Source organism: Ahaetulla prasina, chromosome 1, assembly GCF_028640845.1.
Source record: "Ahaetulla prasina isolate Xishuangbanna chromosome 1, ASM2864084v1, whole genome shotgun sequence".
NCBI classification, from domain to species: Eukaryota; Metazoa; Chordata; class Lepidosauria; order Squamata; family Colubridae; genus Ahaetulla; species Ahaetulla prasina.
The window spans coordinates 211,109,436-211,137,146 of NC_080539.1; the positions used below are offsets into that span (position 1 = coordinate 211,109,436).

Consider the following 27,711-nt stretch of genomic DNA (forward strand, 5'->3'; position numbering starts at 1 on the left):
AAATGATTTTTTTTTCAGCTTGCATTAATTAATCTGTATTCTATCAGAATGCATAACAGGCACTGTATTCAGTAAATTAGCTATAATTATACTATTGAAGTCTTTAACTATTCACTTATCAAGGCAGCATGTAGATTAACGATCAATACAGTTCTCAACATGCAGATCTGTGACTTAACTTAATTTAACTACTAAACATCATAAGAATCCTGTTTATACAGATGTACCCCTGACCCTGTTTAATAACTAGCCATGTTCCATTTTCTTTTCTTTTTTTTTAAAAAAGTTTTTTTATTTTTCAATTACAAAGATAAACATTCCATCTTTCCTTAAGCAGTGTGTTGCAGTTTCAAATTTTTTTACTACCGGTTCTGTGAGTGTGGCTTGGTGGGTGTGGCAGGGGAAGGATACTGCAAAATCCCCATTCCCTCCCCACTCCAGGGGAAAGATACTGTAAAATCTCCATTCCCTCCCCACTCCAGGGGAAGGATACGGTAAAATCCCCATTTCCTCCCTATCAGCTGGGACTCAGGAGGCAGAGAATAGATGGGAATGGGGCCAGTCAGAGGTGGTATTTACCGGTTCTTCAAACTACTTAAAATTTCTGCTACCGTTCTCCAGAACTGGTCAGAACCTGCTGAATGCCACCTCTGGTGTGTTGTCTGGGTACAAGCATCTCTGTGCTACTTCTTGCTCCATTTTCACGGTTTCCAAACATTTCACTGAACTGAACATGTAAACAACTACAGCAAATAAGCCCCAAAGCGTTACCGTATGTCCTACTACTGTTCTCATACTTAAGACATGCTGCAGCTTGACATTTTAATCTGATCTGTTTTTAATCTTTTTTACCAATTATTAGAGATACTAGAAAATGCATATGGACACCATATTTTCTTAATAATTATTAACAACAACAACAACAATAATAATAATAATATATTTGAGGTGATCCATTATAGTTCCTTGGTATGCAAATATGATAACAATGAATGATATAGTCTACTATATACTAATCAAGTCACTGTTCATATTTATTCTTACCTTTGAAAGATGATCAACATATAAATATCCAATGCTACAGGTAATTGTCACTCCATGACTTTCCTTTTCTGATAACTGAAAATGTATCTGTGTTTCTTCCTATTGTAAAAATGAACAATATATAAGAAGGCAGAGGTAGGTGAAAGTTTCGCAAAAAACAATTTTTCAAATTGATAAGGCAACAAAAATCTCTATCTAGATCAGAGCTCCCCAACATTTATGGCTTGGTAGCCCAGCTAGGTGGAGAGAGAGGAACTGGGTTGTGTGAGTGATGGGCCAGTGCGCATGCGCACAGTTCTACTTCCTTGAGCAGTGAACTGGTACACATGCACGTGTGTGCCAGCCTGCCACTTTCACTAGTGGAGTTGTGTCATGGCCTGGTAGTGGGCTGCGGCCCAAGATCCCTGATCTAGATGTTCTGTGAGATTTTGATTATAAAGAAGACTGAAAACAGGGAATTCTATCTAACCTTTTCCCATTATATTTCTTTCTTGACTAATTTTTTTCCCTATTTTCTGAAAGGGTTTGCTTTGCTGTATGTCTTCCCAAAAAGAAAACGGCAGTTTTGAAAGAAGGGAAAAAAATCAGAAACTGATTTAGGGAGAAAGGGCAGTGTGGTGACTCAATGGTAAAGCTTCTGGGCTTATCCACCGAGAAGCTGGCAGCCCAGGTTTGAGACCCGAGCACCATGCGATGGGATGGCTCAATGGCCTTGAAACAGAAATGAGTACCACCCACTATGGTTGGCAATGACTAGCGGAGTAAAACCCACAGGGACTTCTTTACCTTTTTTAGGAAAAAAATTAACAGCAGTCTCACTTCTCCAAGACAAAATCCTACATCCCAATTGCTCTTTATGCAATGCAAAAGTATTTGGAAGATGGAATAAAACAAGAAAATGGGAAACATTTACCCAGAACTCCTGTGGTGGCAATCATTGCCATACTGGCTGTGATCTTTGCTGGCCAATAATACCGCCAGCACTACCACTGATAAAAATATGAAAGTTTAATTCACTTCAATGTAAACCTCAGGGGCCGTGGTGGCTCAGGCTGTAAGATAGCCTGTTATTAAAACACAGCTGCCTGCAATTACTGCAGGTTCTAGTCCCAACAGGCCCAAGGCTGACTCAGCCTTCCATCCTTTATAAGGTAGGTAAAATGAGGACCCAGATTGTTGGGGGCAATAAGTTGACTTTGTAAATAATATACAAATAGGATGAGACTATTGCCTTATACACTGTAAGCCGCCCTGAGTCTTCGGAGAAGGGCGGGATATAAATGTAAATAATAATAATAAAAAAAACACTGATTAGGCTTATCATCCAAAGAGAAAAGAGTGAATTTTATCTTTCCAGTTACGTTATGTCTACTGATAAGTTTCAAATCTTTCAAATCGTAAAGAAAAATTATGATTTATGAAGTTGATGGGACATTGCTATTTTGGACAGAGAAAAAGGGAAAGGAAACAGACCATCATAAAGAAGGCACAACATTTTGTTGCATGTGTAATCATAATTTGTAGTGTGGTCCAACAAAAGTGATTTCCACGAGGGATGATGTTGGTGATGCACCTGCTGGCTGCCAGCTCCTATAAACTTAATTCAATTTTTTCTAAGCAAATTGGAAGCTGTTTGAAGTCCTTACATTCAACACAGAGTAAATTACTTGTGTTGTTCATGTATCACTGGCCACATGGAGGAGACAATTTATAGGTCTAAACAAAGTGTCCAATTGTGTACAATGTTAAATTCTGTTTTTAACTTTTTTGTTTTGGGCAAAAAGTGGTATTTGACATATAGTTTGCTTGCTGCTTCATCAAATAATACTTGGACATTTTTCATAATTAAATATACTTTGCCTTGCTAGAAAATTGTACCTGTAGTCTTCCCAAAGAAGAAAGGGAAATTTTGGAAGGAAAAATTATATGGTTTTATGAGCAACTGTTTTACTATATAGTCCTTGACATACTTATTCTGCAGTAAACTCCACTGATTTCTATGAAACAAAAAGGAAAACTTTTTGTTTTAATCTATTCATCTTTTTCTTCTTATTCCATGAGTAATATTAAGAGACCAAACAGTCTGGAAGAATGACTGTAGTTTTGTACATTGGTTTAAATCAGTCGCACTGTTTTATTTCAATTTGTCTTGTGAATGAAGTTTCAAATGTTTTAAAATGAAACTTTTGTTTGTTTTTAGCTGAGTGAATGAAAAGGTGTCTGGCAAATTATTTTATACAAAGATATAGAAGATAGATTTCTTACCTGTGCTACAAGTTTGGTGAAATAGAGACCTTTAGGCAGCTGGATATGAAGGCTGGTCTGATAAGCATCATCGCCAGCATTGTACAAGCTGATATTTAATATCAACTGTTTTACATTTCCCACTGAAAGATAAGGTTTCTTTTCATAAGGCCTATACAAAATGAGTAAGAATATACATCATTTTAATTTAAATCACTTCTTTTTGAACTTCAATTTTATTACAACAGAAAAGGAAACACTGTATTTAATTTTAGATTTCTTCTTTTGCCCTGCATCCTACTGTTAGAAGTTCAGATCTGGCTTTTCCACTGCAAAATTAAATATGTGCATCCTTTCATTAGAAGAACTGGACTTTGCATACATACATTTCCAAAATGTATCTTTGATATGAAACACTGCCTGAAAACAATCAAAGTATGCTACCCATATTTATATTTTTCAGATGAATTCCTGAAAGCTGGTTTGATCTCAGATTGAAGAGAAGCAGCCAACTGTCTAGTGATAATTTACCAAGTGAATATATTTGATCACTTAGTAAGCTGGTTGCTTATGTCCATCTTAAAGGGTAAAAAAAAATCTCACTTCAGGTGAATCTCATTCCAAGATAGACCAGCGATGTGATCCCGGAAAAAAGTGAGGAAATATCAACCAGGTTCTGTGGATTTAGGTACTTTACACCAATTTATGTAATGGAAGAATACAGGAGCTAACTAGCTTCACAGATATCATAACAGCACCAAATGTGTTTCTCTGGGTCAAAGGAAAATCCCTATGTGATACTTTGAGCTGTCTAGATGAAGGATAAGATAAAATGGTTATAAGCAAATATTTTTTCCAGCTATATTTGGAGCCCACATGTTGTATCTCCCAAAGCCCTTAGTGTGGCTTCTACAGAAGTTCCTCTAGCAAATGTCATTAAACTGTAAATGTCAATGCAACAAAAAAGAAAAAAATGCACTGGGAATATGCATGTTAACTTTACTTAACATAAATGCATTTTAATTAAACTCATATCGGATCCAATTTAGCTTTTATTCTGCTTTTGGGAGGGTGGCCTTTGGGTTGAAAAAAAGTGCATAAAATTCAGTTTCTGTATTAGGAATCAGTTGATCTCTTTGCAAGACAGAGAACTTGCCTCTGTCTTTCTATCACACAATGAAAAACATTTTACTATACCTTTGAAGTAGTCAGTACACAACTGTTATTCTATTTTCCTGCTAAATTGAGAATTTTTCCATTCCTCAGCTGGCAATGTGTGATATAATTTTCCTTACCATTTAAGCAATGTATAACAGCAGATGATCCTTAACCACAACAAACTTTTATTTGTCCTCATTCTCTGCTCAAACACTGACTCTTCACTTCTTTATCCTTTCTAGAAAATCTGTTTCCCTCTATATAACTGGAATTGCTCAGTTCCCAATAATTAACAAGACATACCTTCTATGTGTGCTACTTCCACTATCACTGTTAGTTAAACGTTCCCTTTTTAATGCAGCTGATACATTATCTTATGTTGCACAAGAGCGCCTGTCATTTTACTCTCAATCAAGGTTAATGAAAGGCAGGACTTGTGCACACGAGTGAACATGTCTATCTTATGTTTCACCCAGTGTTCTCTAATCGTGTTAACAAGTAAAAAAAAAAAAAAGGGGGGGGGAACCTAAGAGGATTTGAAAGTAAACTTCAATTTGACATTAAACTTTAATTAAGACTTGCAGAAGAGCTGCCTTAAAATAGGCATTTATCAAACATTCTGGCTTGAGACCAATACATTAGTCATTTAATACCTTGGGGGGAGAAAAGTTGGCACTTAGACAAGCAACAGAAGGTAAAAGTACTACATAAGCAGTAAGTTTCAAATGAAAATGTGAAATACAAATGGTAATATTTCAGTGGCTGGGCCACTGGTTAATGGTATACTTGAAAGTTTCTTTAAATATAAATAATTGATATTCTTTCCTTTCCTGCTTTCTATTCTTATGGTGTTTTGCTTTGTTAGCAGAGTGATGTGTAGATTATAAGCATCCATAGGGGCAAACTAACAGTTGTTCACTTTATTCAGAGTTTCTTGTTCTTCCTTTAACCCAGTGAGCACCATTTACATGAAATATATACCTGTCAACACAAACCAATCAAGTTATCTGATTAAAGTAATTTAGAAAGGGCAAATAGGCAGATAAGGCATAAGAGTACACTAAGGTAAACCATAAATATTCTTACCTGGCTTTTTTAGGTAAGAGGGTTGGAGGAGAGCCATGTTAATGTAATGTAACAAAATGCCAGAAGAAATCTGATTGCACCTTTCTGACTGACAAATTTTATTAAAAGGCATAAGTTTTCACAAGCTGCAGAATCAAATGCATAGACCTGATCTTACGCATCTGACAAACAACTGCTCGCAAAAACATATGCCTCCTAATGGCATTTGTTAGTCGAGAAAGATACCACCACCCTCCTGATTATAAGAAGTTAATAGCGGGGGGGGGGGGAGGTAAAGCAGGTAAAGAATAAGTATCTGGAGAAAATAATTTGGAGTTTCACACCTTCTGGAGAGCAAAACAAGGGAGATGTGATAACACCAATCCCATTTGTTTACACCTCTGCCTGCCACTATTCAAGTTGGGGGCTTTTTTTACCAGCAAAAGATGGCATGATTAGAATAGTTTTTTCTCCCCTTGTAGCTTTCATCTACTAAAAAAAAAAACTTCAGCCAAGAAGAGGAATGGAAAAATAGTAAAGATAAGGAGATGTTCCCCCTCTCAACCATGTTGCCCTAAAAGTTAAGCCTTCCTCCTTGCCTTATATATATATATTTAAACAGATTGATCTCTCACTCTTAGGGCAAGTATGTAACTAATGAAAAGATGAATTAATGAATGAAAGATTTTTTAAAAAAAAAAATAATGGCATTAATCTTCAGCCTATTCTATCCTAATCCTAAAAACTAGGATACTCAGGAAAATTTGATAAATCCCAAATCGAGCTGATTTTGAAAGCTCCAGATTTTTGAGATGAAACAGAAGTCCTCTAAAACAGGCCAAATCACTATGAATTCCTGGATGGTTCAGAAGGGCATAAACAGGCTACAACTCATCTCTATAGGAAACAGGTCCCTGGAGAGAAGGGAAAGGGAGGAACAGTAGGAATTGAATAACTTGTCGGTTTCTTTTTTTTTTTTATTCAAAAAGTTTTTATTAGTCAAAAAAGGTTTATACAAATACATATCAGGTATGGTAAATTTTCATTTTTCTTATCTAAAATAAGAATTTTACTCAAATTTTTTAACACATACAACAGCCATAAGGCAAGCAGGTGACACGAAGTAGCTAAGTTTGCAAATTTTAAATACGTAATAAAGAAGAGTCAAGAATAAACAGAATATCGTACAAAAGAGAATAAGGAAAACCAACACAAATATCTTTATCACTTCCTAGTTTTGGATCTCAGAACTCTGGGTTCAGCCTGACCCAACTCCAGGGCCGCAACAGCGGCAGCCGCTTCAGCCCCATGATCTATAACCTCCCCTTCTTCAATTCCTGGGTCATCTGATTCCAGGAAGGCTTTGTGTTCCTCCACATAGGCCGTAGCCTCCGCAATTGTACTGATTTTTTTCGTAATGCCCTCCCGGAAAATCATCAATCCCTCTGGCATCAGCCATCTGAAGCCCACTCCTTCTGGTACAATTTGCTTGACAAAAAATAATATTTCTTTCTTTTTTCACGTACCTGTCTGGGAATCTGCCTCAGAATGGCTATCTCCCTGCCCCTGTAAATCAGTGCCCCACTCCTATGTTTTCTAAGAATTTCATCTCTCGTCTCTCTTCTCACAAATTTGACATGAACCTCTCTGGGAACTGCATGCGTGCGTGCATATTGCAATTAACTCTATAAACTCGATCCACATCCCAATTCATGAAATCAACACCTCTCCCAAGAAATTCTCCCAACAATTTAGTCACAACATCTCTCAAGTCTTCTTGGTCCACTTCTTCCAAATTTTGAAACCTAAGGAAATAAGACATTTTATCCATCTGTAGTCCAAGCACAGCATTGCCTGTCGTCTCCTCTCTTTTCTGCACTGCCCGCATCTCACCCTCCAAACCTTCCACTTTCTGCTTGTTTTCTGCTGAAACTTGTTGAGTATCCTTTAAATCCTTTTGGATAGTCACAATTTCTGCTCTTATTTCATCAATTTCTTGTCCATATTAGATAACTTTTCCAAAATTCTCTCCATCTCTCCAGCAGTTGGTCTCTGACCTTTGCCATTAAGGAAAAAAATACAAAATCCTCAGGCAGGCACAGTATCCTTGTAATTTCCTCCGGATCCACCAGGGGCACTCACAGGAGCAACGAGTCCAGAGTACAGTTAGTCAACCAGGAAGTCAAGGGAAGTGATGTCATCAAAATTCTCATAGTGAAGGCGGAAGCTGGACGCCACCACTGTTCCCCAGAAGGAGGGGGGGCCTCAAACCTTCCCTCCTAAATTTCTCCATCACCTCTTCTCTCCAGAGCTCCACAAAACCGGTAATCTTCTTATTTTAAGTTCTCCTCTCTCCAGAATAACTCGTGCTCCTTCCAACCGCAGGGGAGAGAAAACCCCCCCGCACTCCGGAGCACTCCACTCACGTTTACCGATATTCCCTTCCCTTCTCCTCCTCAATTCTTCTCCGTGCCCTGTTCACCACCAGGCTGCTGCAGTTATAGATCCAATGCCCCGGTGTCACTGGGCACAGCGGCCCAGGCGACGACCAAAATAATGGCCGCGGCCTGTGGCCTCCGAACCCCGCCGAGCCTAGGACGCGCCAGCATCGGTCCCCACAGTCCTGTATGTCGGCTGGGAGACCCCTGGCGAGCCGTCCGTGCGGCAGGTGTCCTTTTCGGAACACCTGGCCCCTGAGGGCCTCGGCGGCGGCCGGATTCGGGCGCTGGAGGCAGGAGAAGCCTTCCAGACGTCCGTTGCCGCTGGATACCGGAAGTCGTCTCTCAACTTGTCGGTTTCTAAATAAGATTTAAAATGAATTATTTTGACATCATGCAGGACGGCTGTGGCTCTGAAAGAAGACAATACAAAGAGAAATTAAATAAGATTAGCATTCAGGTAGAGAAATGTTTGCTTGTTTCCTAAGGAGGGGGAAAAAATTAATTTAGCCCTGAAAAGAAGGCCAGGTAAAGTCAGGAAATAGAACAGATTGTGCAACATTTGCCTTTATAAAAAGGTAATTTAAAAATTCTAGTCTTTGTAACTCATAAAAGCATTTTGCAGTTCAGCAGAACTTCTGCTTGAAAAACAATTACTTTCCCTTTTAATTTATGCACCATGATTGTGAAAATACTTTTTTTTTTTTAGTGAAAACTAGGTTTGCAGATGGTATCACTGAAGCCTACATATCTATTTACCTGCATCATGATAGAGAAGACTGGCCTGCAAGACTATTATATGCACAAAAATAGCAAGATTGTGACAACGGAAGAATGGGTGGTGAAGATGACAGAAATAGCAGAAATGACAGAATTAACTTGTCTGATTAGAGAAAGATCAATGCCTACATTTATCAATGACTGGAAACCACTTATGAGCCCCTTATAAACGCCTTGGAGTTCCCACAATCTGAATCAACTCTCATTAATGCCAGACCTCCAATTATCATTACAGGCCAGGAAACAAAAAGACAGCATGAGGTGACAGGTACAATTTTATAATAGAGGACATGCAAAGATCCAGGGAGAAAGGTGTATGCTTTCCACTAGTAAAGGCAGTCTGCGGTGAATAAGTCTATGCTTTTTAGAGGGGAAAAAAGGGGGAGAACATTCCTTCTCTGCCTAAAATAGCATGGGAAGATATTATAAGTCTGTGCATGTAAGTGGAATTTCATTGTTCTATCGAATCAGGTGGCAGCACCAGGGTGATCGTGCACCACCTGAGCGAATGGTTATAGGGATATTTTATATTATCTAATCTTAGGAAGTTGTTATGCTCTTTCAACAACGTACTCTTTTGTTAAATTATAGTGCAGGGGTCTATATGGACATTAATGCATTTGTTGCATTCACACATATTATCAAGCCAGGTTTTTTTAACCATTATTTGTTGAATTGGATAGATTGACCCAATTAAACCAGTTCTGGGCTGCATAAACAGAGGGATAGAATCAAGATCACGTGAAGTGTTAGTACCACTTTATAATGCCTTGGTAAGGCCACACTTGGAATATTGCATCCAGTTTTGGTCGCCACGATGTAAAAAAGATGTTGAGACTCTAGAAAGAGTGCAGAGAAGAGCAACAAAGATGATTAGGGGACTGGAGGATAAAACATATGAAGAACGGTTGCAGGAACTTAGTATGTCTAGTTTAATAAAAAGAAGGACTAGGGGAGACATGATAGCTGTGTTCCAATATCTCAGGGATTGCCACAAAGAAGAGGGAGTCGGGCTGTTCTCCAAAGCACCTGAGGGTAGAACAAGAAGCAATGGGTGGAAACTGATCAAAGAAAGAAGCAACTTAGAACTAAGGAGAAATTTCCTGACAGTTAGAACAATTAATAAGTGGAACGACTTGCCTTCAGAAGTTGTGAATGCTCCAACACTGGAAATTTTTAAGAAAATGTTGGATAACCATCTGACTGAGATGGTGTAGGGTTTCCTGCCTGGGCAGGGGGTTGGACTAGAAGGCCTCCAAGGTCCCTTCCAACTCTGTTGTTATGTTATGTTATGTTAAACAAATAACATTGCACTGGAAACAGTCTGCATATTTTCCTAAATAAAAAAAGCAATACTGTATATAATAGTTCAGTATATGTAAACAGACCAATGATGTGTGTTTTGAAGATAGCAGAATAATTGCAGAATATAATCATATAAACATAGTTTCTCATACAGTGCCAGGGCTCCACATGTTTATTCAGCTCTTCTTTGTGTCAATTTACTCAGTTCCTCTATGTCTCTATGACCCCACTCAGACACGATTCTTTATGCCTTGCAGAACTTTCTGATATCTGATTCCATTCTTTCTAAAAAGAACTTTTTTTAGATTGAAAGCTAAGGTCATGAACCTTGTTCAAGTTCTCTCAATTATAATGGACTTACTTTGGAAATGTAAATTTTCCAGAAACTTGAAGGTTTGCAGAACAGTTTTCTTGAGTACAGAATCTTGCAAAGACAAACTTTGAAAGAAGAACAAAAACAACTTTTTAGAACAAATATTCAAAAATATTTTTACCATGAAATCCAAAATAACCAATAAGAAAATATCGCCTGCCTTTCAAATTACATGAATTTGGCACCCTTCATTTCAATTCATGCCATTCTGTCTCATTTTAGGCAGCTTTTTAAATCAATGGCTATATTTTCTTGGGGGGGGGGGAAATAAAACACAAACCTGAAAAAGGGGTTCATAAAAATGTTTTATAACTTTATGAAGTAAATTCCAAAAGCAAAATCAAGAAAAGAAATAATTAAATTAAATAAATCTAAAGGGTAGGTTTCTGAAATAAAAGGCTGCCTTTTATAATCAAAGATATAGTCACTGTATCAAAAGTTCAAAGCAGCCCTTATCACCACATAAAACTTCAGACATACCACAAAATCAAACACAGGGGGGGTGTTGTAAGAATATCTAGTAAAAAAGCTGCAAAAGCCCTTTCCGACACACAAATATGTAAAAGTGTCAAACCCTAGAAACAAGCATTTGCACCAGCAAACCCCAAAATATTTCCCCCGTCTTGAGTAAAAAATGCAACAATAAATTAAATAAATAGCCAATTGTTGCCAATTCACAACAAAAATAATTAAAAACAATTTCTGGGACAGCCATATCACACTGCCTTATGACAAGATCCGCAAAAATTATGGGTAATGAGAAGAATACTTCTTTTAAATGAAATAGTTTCCAAAGCAAAGTGATAAGAAAAGAACAGAAGATGCTTCTCTTTTGACATTTTTGTTGGATGCCACTAGGAAAGTTCACGTGGAAACAAATCCCTTTGACCTTTCACCACAACAGTGCCTAGAGAGCATGTATAAATTTAGAGCAGCTGTTATGTTCAACTGCTTTTCCATCCTTTATATTGAAAAACTGTGTATCAGAAAATAAAAATATTTGCCTTGATCCAGAAAACTATGCCAGCAGCAGAGGTCCTATGTTGGTTATGTATGAACTACTGCCTGATGTTTTCTGCAGATTCAGGCAATAAGTCAGTCAGTTGGCTTAATATGTAGCGACTTTGTTTACAGTTTGACATTTTTAGAGCCATCCAAAGTATACACAAGGCTATAGGGCTTCATCATGTCTCAGTTACATTAAAAGAATGGATGAATCACAACAGCAAATGATGAGCCAAGTTCCATATGGTTTTAATAGTTACAGAATTTAGCACAAACTTGTGTTCTCCTTCCCTTCTGCATGAGAAAATGCTCTTTCTATAGTTTTATGTGCGATGTTATAAAATCCATAATTTAGTATAGCTAATACTACTTCTAAGTCAGCCCCACCATCAAGTCCGTATAAGTAGGAAAAAAATCCTTCAGATCAGGATCAGGATAACAGAAAAGTAGCCCATTGCAACTGCTGGCCACCAGCTTGTTAGACTTCATTTCCCATTGTCCAAGCCAGCATGACATACCTTGCTGCGCACAATATTATCCTCCTTCCGTTGCTGAAGTACTGGCTGGAGTGGTTGGAGTTCATCAGCATTTCTCTTCTTCAAAACATGGTGTCCCAGGTGATAGGTAGCTTCAACATGTATAGGAGTCTGAATATCCTTACATCTTTCTAAGCATGGTGAAATCAAATAAATGAATTGCATAGAACTGAAAGCAATATTTGCCAATCAACAATGTAAGTTATTTCTACGTTACAGTATTTATCCTGAAACAACACACAAGGTTTTGCATGGCAGCGTACACCCCAAATTTGAATTCTCTCTTATAAAGCTTCTTAGGAAATCCATTCAAAAGAAACCCCAGGCAATGGTATGCAAAAATGGAAGCCCAAATAGCTTGAACATTGCATATTTAAGAATGTTTTAGCATAATGTTTTATTTCTATGTTAAAATTCTTTATAACACAGAGCGCATGAGATTTTATTGCTCAAGAAAGATGCCCTTCCCCTATGGCCCACACGATTACCCGATCAATTTGTAAAGCTCACACTGAGGTGTATTTAAATGTTTTCAGTCCCTTAGATTTTATTGTACTGTAATACAGATTGAAGTGCTTCCTATATTGAAGACAGTGGAAGAATGAGCATAAATCTTGAAACAGCAGTGAAGCTGATACTCCATTTCTCTCTTTGATTAATGGTACAGTCCTGATTGTATTAGGATATAAGTCCCATTGAGCATAATGGAAGTCATCTTAACTAAACAATAAATTTATGTTTAAGTTAAAAACATTACTACAGTAATTACTACACTTTTATGCTGGAATAACTACAATTTTTTTTACATTTATAGCTAAGTATGGAAGGTTTTATATTGTGTTTAACTGCTTGTGAAAATAAACTATACAAAGTATCACAGATCATATTAAAGTTGATTAAATTATTCCCTTGATGTGGGAGATAGGCTGTCACTGATTGTTCTTCTGCAGATTCAGGCAATAAGTCAGTCAGTTGGCTTAATATGTAGCGACTTTGTTTACAGTTTGACATTTTTAGAGCCATCCAAAGTATACACAAGGCTATAGGGCTTCATCATGTCTCAGTTACATTAAAAGAATGGATGAATCACAACAGCAAATGATGAGCCAAGTTCCATATGGTTTTAATAGTTACAGAATTTAGCACAAACTTGTGTTCTCCTTCCCTTCTGCATGAGAAAATGCTCTTTCTATAGTTTTATGTGCGATGTTATAAAATCCATAATTTAGTATAGCTAATACTACTTCTAAGTCAGCCCCACCATCAAGTCCGTATAAGTAGGAAAAAAATCCTTCAGATCAGGATCAGGATAACAGAAAAGTAGCCCATTGCAACTGCTGGCCACCAGCTTGTTAGACTTCATTTCCCATTGTCCAAGCCAGCATGACATACCTTGCTGCGCACAATATTATCCTCCTTCCGTTGCTGAAGTACTGGCTGGAGTGGTTGGAGTTCATCAGCATTTCTCTTCTTCAAAACATGGTGTCCCAGGTGATAGGTAGCTTCAACATGTATAGGAGTCTGAATATCCCTTACATCTTTCTAAGCATGGTGAAATCAAATAAATGAATTGCATAGAACTGAAAGCAATATTTGCCAATCAACAATGTAAGTTATTTCTACGTTACAGTATTTATCCTGAAACAACACACAAGGTTTTGCATGGCAGCGTACACCCCAAATTTGAATTCTCTCTTATAAAGCTTCTTAGGAAATCCATTCAAAAGAAACCCCAGGCAATGGTATGCAAAAATGGAAGCCCAAATAGCTTGAACATTGCATATTTAAGAATGTTTTAGCATAATGTTTTATTTCTATGTTAAAATTCTTTATAACACAGAGCGCATGAGATTTTATTGCTCAAGAAAGATGCCCTTCCCCTATGGCCCACACCGATTACCCGATCAATTTGTAAAGCTCACACTGAGGTGTATTTAAATGTTTTCAGTCCCTTAGATTTATTGTACTGTAATACAGATTGAAGTGCTTCCTATATTGAAGACAGTGGAAGAATGAGCATAAATCTTGAAACAGCAGTGAAGCTGATACTCCATTTCTCTCTTTGATTAATGGTACAGTCCTGATTGTATTAGGATATAAGTCCCATTGAGCATAATGGAAGTCATCTTAACTAAACAATAAATTTATGTTTAAGTTAAAAACATTACTACAGTAATTACTACACTTTTATGCTGGAATAACTACAATTTTTTTTACATTTATAGCTAAGTATGGAAGGTTTTATATTGTGTTTAACTGCTTGTGAAAATAAACTATACAAAGTATCACAGATCATATTAAAGTTGATTAAATTATTCCCTTGATGTGGGAGATAGGCTGTCACTGATTGTTCTTCCACAGGTTCCCTGCCCTAATTTACAGTAAGAAGTTTGTTTTGATCAGTTCATATGTGTTCCAATTCATTCTGATTTTCCACAAGGTTTCCTTGCATCTCCTGTATATTATTTTCATTACACCAATTAGCTATTAATTATTTTCTCAGGTATTGGAAAAAGCATGATTTGAAAAATGAAAGTTTAATACCCAACACCAAATTTACTTAACCTCAGTGTCTTCTTACAAGTTCAAAAGTTGCAGGAGGATTAAGAAAGAGCTGAAGAAGCGTCTTCGATGAGAAGCGAAATGTCTTCAAAGAAAACCAAGAAAGCCCAGTTACCTCTTGAAAAAGCACCTTTGGGACAACCATGACCTGGATGACTGAGAACCTCCATAGTTGACTTGTGGTAGATGTGAAACATAAATTGTGATGCAAGAAACAAAAGTGTCTATTTTCATGACTTGAATAAATCTTGACAAATGACCATGGTCAGAGTTTGCTGCAGGTTCCCTGACAGGAGTCAGCTAGAGCTTTTTGGATAACCTACCCAGTGAATACTTCCATCCCAACAAGTCTATGAAGACTATCTTACCCTCATGAATGCCTGATGGGTTCTGCATGTAAAATTGTTGTTGCTATAGATTCGGACACTTCCAGAGGTGGCTTCAGAGGTTCCATTAGAGGAAAAATAAAATCTCGCTGCAGTATCTGGCCTTCTATTAATATCCAGGCTTAGATTATAAAGCAATACTGTAAAGATTAAAAAAAAAAGAATAAAATAAGAGGAAGGATTAAAAAAATCTTTAAAAACATTTCCATATTCATTAAAGTGATGGTGAGCTACCACTTATGTTAACATAAACAAGGCAGCAAGCTGTACATGGTTCTACATTTTCAGGATTTACTGTCCAATCTTTGGAACATTACTTTTTATTATTAAATCTTAAAAGAAAAAGAAATCAGAATTGTATTCAGAACCTGGTATGTGCTTGTGCGCGAGCATATCAATAATGAGGACATGTTAATGTCTTTTAGCGTGACATAGTTCTCTGTCTTCATACAAATATAACACTGCTTAAAGAACATGTGGCTTTTCTCCAGAGTGTGCTCTAAGTTTGTAATTTACCAAGATACGATAATATGCATAAAATACAATGTACTTAACCTTTTTATTCTGGTTTGAAAGGTGAATTATAGTACAAATGCCTATGCATATGTTTCAGGGGAACATAGCCTGCAAGATTATGAGCAGAACACTTCTTTAATTATCATAACCACTAAGGAGGAACATTGTGGGCTAATCATGCCAGGATAAATTATTTTCAAACTATTAACATTGTGTATTTTGTGCCCATGCCTTTGAGAGTTATCTGGAGAATTCTACGCAGCATTCATGGCAACGTTTTTGTAAATGGCTTAGTTTCCTTTTTCTGAGAGAGAACAACTGGCTAAAGACTACCTTGCCTAAGGCAAGACCAGAATTCAGAATTTCCTGGTCTCTAACCTAATGCCTTTAATTAATAAACACAACTTGCTCTCTAGGACCATCTTAGATCACATTAACTCTTGTATTTTTTTTAAAGTTGCACTCTGCATCTTTTGGATTATATATATATATATATATATGTGTGTGTGTGTGTGTGTGTGTGTGTGTGTGTGTGTGTGTGTATAGTGTGTATCAGTGGTGGGTTTCAAAATGTTTTACTACTGGTTCAGTGGGCGTGGCTTGGTGGGCCTGGCAGGGGAAGGATACTGTAAAATCTCCATTCCCACCCCACTTTAGGGGAAGGTTACTGCAAAATCCCCATTTCCTCCCGATCAGCTGGGACTTGGGAGGCAAGAATAGATGGGGACGGGGCCAGTCAGAATTTTTACTACCGGTTCTCCGAACTACTCAAAATTTCCGCTACCGGTTCTCCAGAACTGGTCAGAACCTGCTGAAACCCACCTCTGATGTCTGTGTGTATAGTGCATATATTATACAATCTATAAATTATAATATAAACTAATAATATAAACCATACACATATTATATATTATATAAAATCAAGATTTGATGCAGAATTTTACAGGGCTTCATTTCTAAACTTAGGACAAGCAGGCAATTCTCAAGAAAGAGACTGATATTGAAGGAACTGTTATTGCTCTGTTACTGACTCGCATTTCTGCCGTTTTCTTAATTCCTTGTAATCACTGGGTTTAATCCTTGCCAGACATTATCTTCTGCCAGAGTTAGGAACCTCCACCCTAAAGCAGCCTTGTAGAAGTGAACTCTTTAATTCATATTCTTTGATTCTCTGTCTTTGGACTTCTTGCCATGTGAGCGCCTTCCCCCTAAATGTTACCACACCAATTTGCTGCCAGAGATGAATGAGTTCCAAGATCTTTACTATGGAAAATTGCCTCCTTTTTTTGAAGGGGGGATTAATTTTGGCAACTTGGTGTGGCTTGCTTTCTGACAAAAAAATGACAGGAAATCTTGCTTGAGGCACAATTTCTAGGGAATTTAGAGGTCATAGGACACTCAAATGTATTTTAAACTACTAATAAAATAGTAGTGGATAACCACTAGCTTTGATTTATGGATCATCTATAGTAATACATTTGTGATAACCACCAGCAATTTTTAAAAATATTTAGTTATGAAAGTGCTAAGCATATAGAGGTTTACCTATGTAACCTGGAATGGTTTGGCTTGTATAGTTAAAACAAAGCATTAGATTAACACACACAGTTGGTTGTCCATTTCTCACACAGTCCAGTATGGTTCGGTTTACAGAGTTGGGGTGTTTTAAGGATGCTTCCACAATAATTACCGCCCTTGTCCTGAAAATGGGGAAATTTGTGATCACAAGATGTTCTATCAATAGTAATAATGCCAGGCATTCCATTTTTAAAAGACATACACAAGGATTTAGATTCTAACAGATCAAATGACATATTAATTAAATAGCATGCATGTCTGACATTATTTAAAAGCAGACAAGATCAGAATTGTATCGAGCTGAAAAGAGAGATTGACTTTTTCTTTCCTTGCTTGTCATTCCTGCTCAAAGTGCCATTTGCCTTTCTATGTGATAACATAAAGAGAATTTATAGAAAGGCATACCCTGTTTCCCCCAAAATAAGACATCCCCTAATAATAAGCCCAATTGGGCTTTTGAGCACATGGCAGTAAGGCCAAGTGCTTATTTCAGGGTTCAAAAAAATATAAGATAGGGTTTTATTTTCGGGGAAACACGGTAGATGGGAATGAAAGAATTGGGCCACTTCTGAAAGTTAAAATCTCTATCTGGATCAGAGTACCCATACTTACTTTGAAAACAGATTGAGTTTTGTGCTATATACAGATAAATATTTTAACTTGAGAAAGTTTGATGAAGAAATGCTATTTTTCCTTTTGCCTTCAAATCATCCTCTGATTGTTAATGAATACCTAATGGCAATATCTTACTTAGCAAGATATGACTGTGAGAAATATACATTCTGAGGTTCCCATTGCTTGGAACGCAACTGTCCCATATGTTAAAGATTTAAGTGATATACTAATACCATAGCTTAATGATTAAGTTCAGAGTTTAATAGAGAGTCTGATATATATATATATATGAATATGATATATATATATAAATTTTAGTTCAGTTGCCTCTAACCCTAAAATGTGTTTGACCCACCTCAGTAATACAGCAGAATCTGACAAAAATGCACCAACTGCTACATCTGTAAAAATAAATAAAGAAACAAATAAAGCCGGAATAGAGTTTGAGGACTGAGGCATTATAAATGTTCTCTTTGGCACTTCTCTTTTATTGCACATTCATTTCTGGACTACATCAAAGTGCTGTTTGCACATCATTATTACAGAAATATGCTGATACATTAAGACATGTTTTATGATTAGAATGTCTGAAACAGATTTATCAAAATATGGCTTCATTGTTTTAATTAACTTACTTACTTCTGGTCCAAATCCACAAGAAATCAGAAATGGAAGAAAGTAAATTGTAGAGTCCTCTAAATGGAAGAGCATTTATTTATAGCAAAAAAATTAAACTCCTGCTCAAAATCTAAAGACAGTAATTTACAATTGCCCCTGCTTCTGCAACCTTCTTTCCAATAATATGTGCAGGGGAAAGAGGTCACTTGGAAATAACCACCCCTGCCCTTCACATTTTGAAAAAGATTCTTCAGGTACTTTGCCTCAGTGACAGCTGTGGGATCTCACTGAATTTGTCAGAATGAGAAAAGCAGTGTTGTGGCATCATAGCACAAATTCCACTTCTTTGGGGCCTCTGTACAATAAAAATATCCAATGTAGAAAAAGAGCAGGAATTGTATCATGATGCCATAGCACTGCTTTTATCAGTTTGACTCCCTCTCTTATACATGCTGCTGCTTCAAATTTCATATGCAATCAAGAACATATGGAATAGTCAAGGAACCTTGAAGCATATCCTAGTTTCAATAGGCAAAGAAAAAGCATTTTCCCTCTAGGGATGTAAGGATAAAGTTAGTGCATGCTTCCTAATTTCTTCTGGCACCATAGAACATACGGTCCCTCTGTCCTTCTGTTGGTTGCCTGAAGGGGTCTGATGAATCACTCTGGGAAACACTCAGTTAACGAAGGAGTTATAACAAAATATTCTCATCAAAAAAGCACTTTCCACAATATTTGAGAGGAAGCATTGGAAGAGAATGATATACATTCCGGTTGTGGTGTAAATATACTAAGTGTCTAGTCCACTTTCTTATTTCTCTTTGCTTTCCTAGGAAATATTTACGAGAATTGTTGAAGGATTTATTCTGCCTGCAAACGTGATTGGATTACAAACTACCTCTAACAATGTACAGGAAAAGAAGAATGTTGTCAACATCATTAGCATCTGTTCTGGTACAACACATCTAATCTTCACTTCACATTTCCTAAAGAGTCTAAGTTAGATAGTAGTTAATATGAGTACTATAATAATGATTTCTTCATTTTCATTTCACTCTTCTTTTGAATCTTCTCTTTATAACTTCTCAAGTAAAATCCTGCATGTAGAAGTTATTTCCTCAATGTGACCAATCAGCTTGTTAAAATATCAGTGAATATGCCTGCATGCTTCTATTCTCAACACAAGATACCAGGAACCATTTGGTGACAACACTTCAGAGAGCATCTTCATGATTTCTTTTTGGTTTCTCAAGGGTGGGGCTCCTAGATAGAAGCTTCGAGAGTGCAGAATTTACATTGCAGTAAGTCATGAACAAAATTAAACAATGTGGTCTGTGAGCTGCATGTGGTCGAGAGAAGGAGCAATAGAACAAACAGGTCTTGTTCATCAATAACCTAACATATTTTTCATGATATGACCATCCTATTTATTATCATGGTATTCTTCTGGACCAGTGGACTCCACTGGTCCCCACCAATGAAGATTGTAGATTGGAGGCACCCTGTTACACTGGCTTTTCTCCTTTCTGGTTCCAGCCTGGGAGACAAACAGCTAAGCTCTGCTGTGGAACGCAACTGGACTTGGTTCTCTCCCTTAAACAATTTTAACGTTTATAAGATAAAGTCACTGGCAAAGTCAGCAACCAGTCTGGGATGAAGGATACTGCACACTGCTAGTCCAGGCTGTATGAGGATACTGTGGAAATCCTTGTCCAATGTGTTGAAGCTTTGTAGTCAGCTGTGACCCTCTATGGTCAAAGTAAGTTCAAATTAAATCCTTGCAAGGTGGAGCCATGAACACGCTGGCTCTATCCCAACTTCAGTGTTCACTTTAGACAGAGGTGCAATTCTCCCAAAGGAGTACTTCATTGTTTAGGATTCTTCCTGGAGTTGCCTGCTAGAGAAGCTAGTGGAGGATTAGAGTTGGGAGGCTTTGCTCAACTTCAGTTGGCGCATTAATTGAAAGACCAGGTCTTTCAACTTTTTTGATCAGGATGTTTTGATAACTGTAACTCATTCCCTTAGCACCCCAAACTTAAAGACTGCAATGCACTCTACCTGACACTGCCTCTAAAGATAATTTGGAAATTACTACTTTTCCAAAATGTGGTGATCTGACTACTAACCAGTGGTGAAATCCAATTTTTTTTACTATTGGTTCTGTGGGCTTGGTTGGTGGGCATGGCAGGGGAAGGATACTGCAAAATCTTCATTCCCACCCCACCCCTGGGGGAAGGATATTGCAAAATCTCCATTCCCACCCCACTCTAGGACCAGCCAAAGGTGATATTTGCTGGTTCTCCAAACTACTCAAAATTTCCGCTACCGGTTCTCCAGAAACTGTCAGAACCTGCTGGATTTCACCCCTGCTACTAACCTACTAAGTTGCTTCTGATTCCAATTCAAAGTGCTGGTTATAAACAAAAGCTTTATGTGGCTTATCTTCTAGGTCCCTCTAGAATTATCTTGCCCATGACTTCTGGGGAAGAAATGGTGAACTAGCGGCTGCTCCATTAAAAGTGGGGTTGACAATTGCAGTTGAATGACTAGTTGGCAAGTAGACCAGCTCTCTCCAAACAAGGAGAGAACTTGAGATTGCCCACAAGTGCTCCTTACCACTGCTCCTTACAGTGACAAGACAGTGATCTCTGGTGAGTTTAGAGCTTTGGGAGACAAGGGAGTAGTCATCTTTACTCAAATCATGGTTAATGCCTTTTCAAAGGGTACAGAATTTTCATAATTGTAAGATTCCTTCCCATGAGAAAATGCTGTTATTTTGAATTCTTAAAATGATAGGATGGAACTTTTGAAGGCTGGACATTAGAGGAACCAGAAGAAACTAAAGATTACAATGAAAGGAGAATACTTAAATTTTATTTACTAATACAGAATGGAGCAAAATACTAATGTCACATGTAGGTATACTGCACTTACATTTGTAAGTGTTTTGATTTTTTTACCCCACTACTAAAGACTTCTAATAAATTTACATGTCTGGTTCTATTTTTACATTTTCTTTTTTCCAAATTGTCAAATTCCAGTACATTATTCTGAAAAAAAATTAGCATAGCAATGCTACAATTTTAAAGCATTGGAAAGGTCTGTTTAATTCAAGAAGACTCAATGCTAAGTAGATGCATATGGGACCATGCATATTCATTCACTTATATATGAACAGGCTGTCTTTAAGTTGGTTTTTACAACTTGTGTGTTCCACACCAGTTCTACTATATTTTACTATTTGCTTCATAATGATTTTGATTTATTTATTTATGCCCCAGACAGGTGGGCAAGAAATGAAAAAAAAAATTGCCCAAATAATTTAAAGCACACAATGTACTTAACTCACCTGAATACCCATTGCTGTCTACATCAATTCTCCCAGATATGGATTGACCAAACATGCGTAAACTGTTTCTGATGTGATGTCCTTGAATCCTCTAAAAATTATTATTAAAACAAAGATTAAAAAAGCTGCAGTAGAGAAATAACAGAAAATAAAATCGTCCGTCCTTCATTGTGGGGGCTTTGTATTCAGTGCTAAGTATAAATGATGATACTTTCAATATCCCAAACACCTTTTTAGGATTAGCTAAGCTGCTCTTGAGCGCATCCTCAGATTGTCTATTATGCCAAGATAAAATTGGCATATTCTTAAAAAGTTAAGGGGAGGTGGAACGACACAGAAAAAGTTGCACTTTTAAATTTACATTTAAAGGAATGCATTCATAATTAATTATAATTACTTTGGTTATAGGTAACATTAATTACTTTGTCTTTTTTCTGTCACATTAAATATTATAATTTGGTAACAACTTTGGACAGGGATGGGATATGTAAAACATTTTCAACATCTACAGGTGGCTTTGGAACCTAGCATATGCATTTCTGTTCTACAAATGCTTCTGTGCTGCTACCTTAAAATATTGTTAACCTAAGCAGCTTATTTCTACAATTGAGCTGGACTAGGTGTGAACCATTAGGCCTGATGTTTTGACTCCCTTAGATTTGCCATACTAATAGAAAAGGGTTGATACAAAGTGGTCTTTTTTCCATTAATGACTGATAGAGGAAAGGGCTGTTAAGCAAGTAGCAAAGTACAGTTAGCATGCATAAGGGTTTCGACTAAGAGTCAACACTGACAGTACCAAGTAATTGGGACAATTTAGATCGTTGTTAGTTATGCCATCCTTCTTTGACCTCTACCCAAGCTTACTCCTACTTTGCATGCGTAACACAGACTTTGTTACTGGGGAACTATTGTGTCAATGAATTCCTACCCTGCATGCTTTCCACTTCTATGTTCTGCTTAATATAAAAAATATGAATATGAGAAACTGATTTATGCTAGCTTATCTAGTCCAAATTGGCAGGACTGCAAGCTGGAGATTTTCCAAACCTATCTGGAAATATTGGACAACTGAAGAGAGGTCCTTGACCATTGAACCTGCTTAAACAAACGAACAGCTAATTCTGTAACGCCGAGATATTAAAAATAGTAGTCACAAGGACAATTTAAAGAGACCTACTTGTGAAAATGTTGGTGATATTCCATCTTCTCTTCCATTGTATATATAAACCGAGCCTTCTAAATCATTTTCTTGTGGAGCCCCAATGGCTACATCTGTTAAAAAGCAATGGAAAATGAAATTAGCCATGCATTGTACGATTCTTTTTTTAAATAAAAAAATAATTATGACTGGTATAGATCCCTCCCTCCAATTTATTTTTGTAGAAGAATCACAAGAAAAAATGAGGAATTATCTTGATTGAATAGAAGAAAAAGCCAGATGTGTATTAGGAGATAAACCCTCAGAGTTAGGGAGGGCTATTCCAATAAGCTAGTTCTCTTGTAATTAACTATTGGAGGCCTTAAAAGATGTAGCAGAAATTCATCATTTTCTCCATCTCTTTATATAAATTATTAAGCTGGTCTCATAGATCATATGGGGAAGTAGTAAAGCAGAGAAACTTCAGCTGCTGCACATTATTACATAATTCGTTTCAGTCAGTTATAAATTATACCAAGCAAAATCCAATGGGAAACAGATTTCTCTGGCAAAATAGACTTTCATTTCCTGAATAGGTCCCACTCTCCCTGAATATTCTCTAAAAGTATTCTCTAAAAGTTCTATCAGAATGGATTTGAGGGACATAAAGGGATGAAGTGGGAAAGGATGTTGCATGGAAATCCATACTTTAAAAAAAATCAGAATTCATCATCTTGAAAGTTACATACAAAATGGCCTTAAGAATTTGGAAAATCTTTTTCTCGAGACAAAAAATGCTACTGCCAATTGAAGGGGGCGCTAGATGAGAACTCATCGGTTTTGATTAGCTGTACTGTAAATATTCTGCTAGACATAAATGTGGAATCAACATTCTACACTCTTAAAATAATTACATGTATCTCCAGGCATGGTTCAGAATCGCTGCATTTACAGGTAATACTGAGCAATGCATCCTACTCTTCCCTTTACACCACTAAAGATTGTTTTTTTTAAAAAAAACGCAATACCTTCAAAGCCATCGTTATCAATGTCTCCTAAATTGGCAATGGAATCACCGAACCTTGCTGTGTACAAATCACTTCCAGTTAGTGCTGTTTGCAGCTCCATCATCTTTGCTCCCTATAAAAATAAGTTTGATTATCCCTGAGTTTCTAGGTAATATATTACAATCATGAGGAGTTCTGTTTTACTTTTTAAGTGTATAATTTGTATCTGGCAAACAGCATGCAGCTTCCATTAAATGTACCTCTCACAAATCTCCAGGTATGCTACCAAATTAAAATGTTCTACGTATTGGAGTCATTCAGTCACTCTTTCTATATGGCAATTACTAAGGCTTAAAACTGATTTAAGGAAGTCATACCTCATCCCACCCCAAATAATCACACAAGTAACTGACTGAATCTGCAACTGAAGAAAACAACTTTTGTATAGTACAAGTACATTTTAATGGTGCTGTACAAAGTTCTTCGCTGCCATCTCCTTTCAGGATTATTTAACAAAGTAAAAACCTAAATTAGAGACATTTAATCTCTGTAAATGATTTGGCTTCTGGATGAAAGGGTAAATTACAAGTATAAGATGAAAAAGCCTTTTCATTAAAAGCGTCCTGTGTTTATATAACTTTGAAAAATCAAAATCCATACCCAGAAGTTAAAAAGTAGAGTTCCTGCCAATCATTTTCGAAGTGGAACTATGCAAGTGTTCAAACAACATTTGAAGGAAAAGAAGCCATCCATTGTAGCTAACCATTTTCATTAAAAAGTTACATGCCCAGGCAGTTTCACTTCCATGAATGTTCTTTCAACAGCATTATAAAAATATAAAGAAGTAGCTGTACTTCCTAGCTTTTCGATACTATCTTTCATTTTTTTTATAAAGAAGGGGAGACGTCCAAGAACTGTTTTGCATCACTCTAAGCTAACCAGATGCAAGACAGAAATTAGTCAGAAAAAACTTAGATGCCTCCAAATGTAAAGGCTCCTTCTAACTCTAACAGCCAGAACATGATTTTTCTTATAGATGTGTGGCAAAAAAGAAAAAAAATAATAAGGAAGAAGAGTTAAAGTATTTGGGCCACTATAAAATTTCATAACTATATTCTGACAGTTTCACAATAGATGCTTTATCTAGAAATCTGTTGCATTTCCATGTCAAAACATGTTAATCATTTCTACCTGCAAAGGAAGCTATCAAAATAATAATAATAAGTGTTATGAAAAAGCTGAGCCTAAGAATGGATCATTTATCCGTTTGAACCAACTCCACAACATTCTTCTACAAGAATGAAGGAATACTTACAGAACCTGAGTTGAGGTAAACATAAACCCTTCCTTCTTCTCTGACTTTACTATGCATGGGTGCGCCAACTAGTAAATCTGAAAGGCCATCACCATTGAGATCCACCGCACAAACAGTAGCTCCGAAGTAAGAACCAAACTACCCACATAGAAGAGACAATAGTTAGCCATAAAAGCCAAGATGTATGAATATATCATGACATTTAACAAACTTTATAAATGTAGAAGTATTATTACCTTTTTACCCCTTAATTCACTTAAAATTGATAGTTGTTTGGGTTCAATTTTAAAAATGTAAACCTGAAATAAACAACAAAGGTCAGCTGCATCATAGGCCCTAAACAAAAAAAAAACCCAAGGAGTTGCTTTATCAGTAAAAGAAGCTAACAAAATATAGTGTTTCTACCAGGTGAAAAATGAGGAATGGCCTGAATGGAGCAATTGCCTGAGGCACGGGGGTTTGCAGTAAGCCACAGCAGCTTTCATGAACTTCCTGTTCCTCTGTCAAAGTGATTATGTTCCACAATTTGGCCTAACTTCGTTTGCTGTCTTAGCTGAAATAGGAGAAGTTACTCCATCAGTTATAATGTAGGGTTCAACCACTGATTCAGACAGCTTCTCTGCACAGATCAATAGTAGGAAATCATTACTTCTTTGCTTCAAGCAGCAAAATGTCTTGGGTCACTCAAGTGCAACACTGATCAATTTAGGAACCTATCTTGGCAATGGCCTGAATTGGACACTTCACTCTCTGATGTCTTCTAGCAATGAAAATGCATAACTTCATGACCTTTTTATTAATACTTGGTGGATAAAAGTCTGAGGATCATTGACCATCTCTAGCACAAATACACATTGGGAGTTGCAACAAGCATGTATATGTATACATAAAAAATATGTTCTTGGAGAACATTTGTGGGGAAAAAATAGCCTCGGATTATTTAGTTATCACCAAAGAACCTCTGGCAGATAGTTCTTCCATCATCATCACCATCATAATATTTTAATTTTTATACCGCCCTTCTCCCAAAGGACTCAGGGCAGTTAACAGCCAGATAAAAATACAATACAATATACAATAAAACCCATTAAAAAAACTTATTCAACACTGGCCAAATTAAAACTATCAAAGACATGTTATAAAACCCGTTTAAAATCCAATTTAAAACCCATGTTATGCCAGTCCTGCTCGGAAGAATAAATACGTCTTCAGCTCGTGGCGAAAGGCCCCAAGGTCAGGAAGTTGACCGAGTCCAGGAGGAAGCTCATTCCAGAGGGTAGGTGCCCCCACAGAGAAGGCTCTCCCCCTGGGGGTTGCCAGCCGGCATTGTTTGGCTGACGGCACCCTGAGGAGACCCTCTCTATGGGAGCGCACCGGTCGGTGGGAGGCATATGGTAACAGAAGGCAGTCCCGTAAATATCCGGGTCCTATGCCATGGAGCGCTTTAAAGGTGGTAACCAGCACCTTGAAGTGCACCCGGAAGACCACAGGTAGCCAGTGCAGCTTGCGCAAGAGAGGTGTTATATGGGAGCCACGAGTGGCTCCCTCTATCACCCGCGCAGCTGCATTCTGGACCAACTGGAGCCTCCGGGTGCTCTTCAAGGGGAGCCCCATGTAGAGAGCATTGCAGTAGTCTAGGCGAGAGGTGAAGAGGGCATGAGTGACCGTGCATAGGGAAGGGGCGCAACTGGCGAACCAGGCGTACCTGGTAGAAGGCTCTCCTGGAGACAGTCGCCAAATGCTCTTCAAAAGACAACCGTCCATCCAGGAGAATGCTTAGATTGGGCACCCTCTCCATTGGGGCTAATGATTCGCCCCCAACAGTCAGCAGATTCGCCCCATGTCATTGCAAGCTATGAATTTATTTTCACCCAGAAATATTTTCATAATCTACCACTTTAAAGAAAAACCTCTTACTTTACCAGTCTGCTCCTGCTGGGGAGCACCTCCAATTACTTCTGAACTACTTGCAGAAAGGAAGTGACCTGCTCCAACAGAATAACCTATCCATAAAAGAACAGTGAATGGAAGCAGTGAGTTTTCAGATGCAGCATTCTGTTTCATATAAAAATAATCTGAAATCTTAGATTAAAAGAATTCTTTAGTTGACCACTGATTCCCATAATTGGGAATGAGTGTGTTTACAAATGAATAAACAGATTAATTCTGTGTCTGTGCTCATATGTCCAAAAGTTTGATATCCAATTTCTTTAGAAATCTGTTTAAGGTACAACTATTAGGATATTTTAACAGAATGTGGACATATGCTTCTATAGAATAATTCCCATTTACACTGCCCAGATGGCAATCAGGTGACTCTGTTGTTTATCTCACAATACGGGTGGGAATATATGCTGAATTGGCACATTCAACATATCTTGCTGAGCTACTCTGAACAAGGGGGGTGGGGGAATGCTCAAATGTTTGTTTACACCAAAGTTAAAATTGGTATGTTTGTCTATAAAACCAACTTCCTGGGTGTGTATATACATGCAGTGCAATCACTTAGAACCGCTTTGCATATGTCCTGTTGAAAATCTAAAAGGCGAATGATTTTTCTAAAGAAAATGAAACAAATAATGCTTTGAGTTAGAATCAATGCTCTCAAGATAAAGAAATAGATTGTCTACATAAAGAGTGCAATAAACTAACATATACCACACATTCTTGGGGGGT

The 27,711-nt window shown here is 37.3% G+C and overlaps 1 protein-coding gene across 1 annotated transcript in view; it reads right to left on the reverse strand.

The window, feature by feature from the left end:
* The window catches only part of ITGA4 (integrin subunit alpha 4), a 54,323-nt gene that overhangs the window by 10,468 nt on the left and 16,144 nt on the right, over window positions 1-27,711 (reverse strand). Inside the window, exons 7-19 of the mRNA XM_058189404.1 lie at window positions 26,953-27,038; window positions 25,272-25,334; window positions 25,036-25,173; window positions 23,742-23,853; window positions 22,753-22,847; window positions 21,573-21,663; window positions 17,961-18,006; window positions 16,958-17,112; window positions 14,879-15,036; window positions 13,341-13,490; window positions 10,396-10,472; window positions 3,310-3,460; window positions 1,045-1,143 (exon numbers count right to left, since the gene is read on the reverse strand). Of these exons, the coding sequence (XP_058045387.1) occupies window positions 1,045-1,143; window positions 3,310-3,460; window positions 10,396-10,472; window positions 13,341-13,490; window positions 14,879-15,036; window positions 16,958-17,112; window positions 17,961-18,006; window positions 21,573-21,663; window positions 22,753-22,847; window positions 23,742-23,853; window positions 25,036-25,173; window positions 25,272-25,334; window positions 26,953-27,038 (1,421 nt within the window). The remainder of the gene's footprint in view (window positions 1-1,044; window positions 1,144-3,309; window positions 3,461-10,395; window positions 10,473-13,340; window positions 13,491-14,878; window positions 15,037-16,957; window positions 17,113-17,960; window positions 18,007-21,572; window positions 21,664-22,752; window positions 22,848-23,741; window positions 23,854-25,035; window positions 25,174-25,271; window positions 25,335-26,952; window positions 27,039-27,711) is intronic.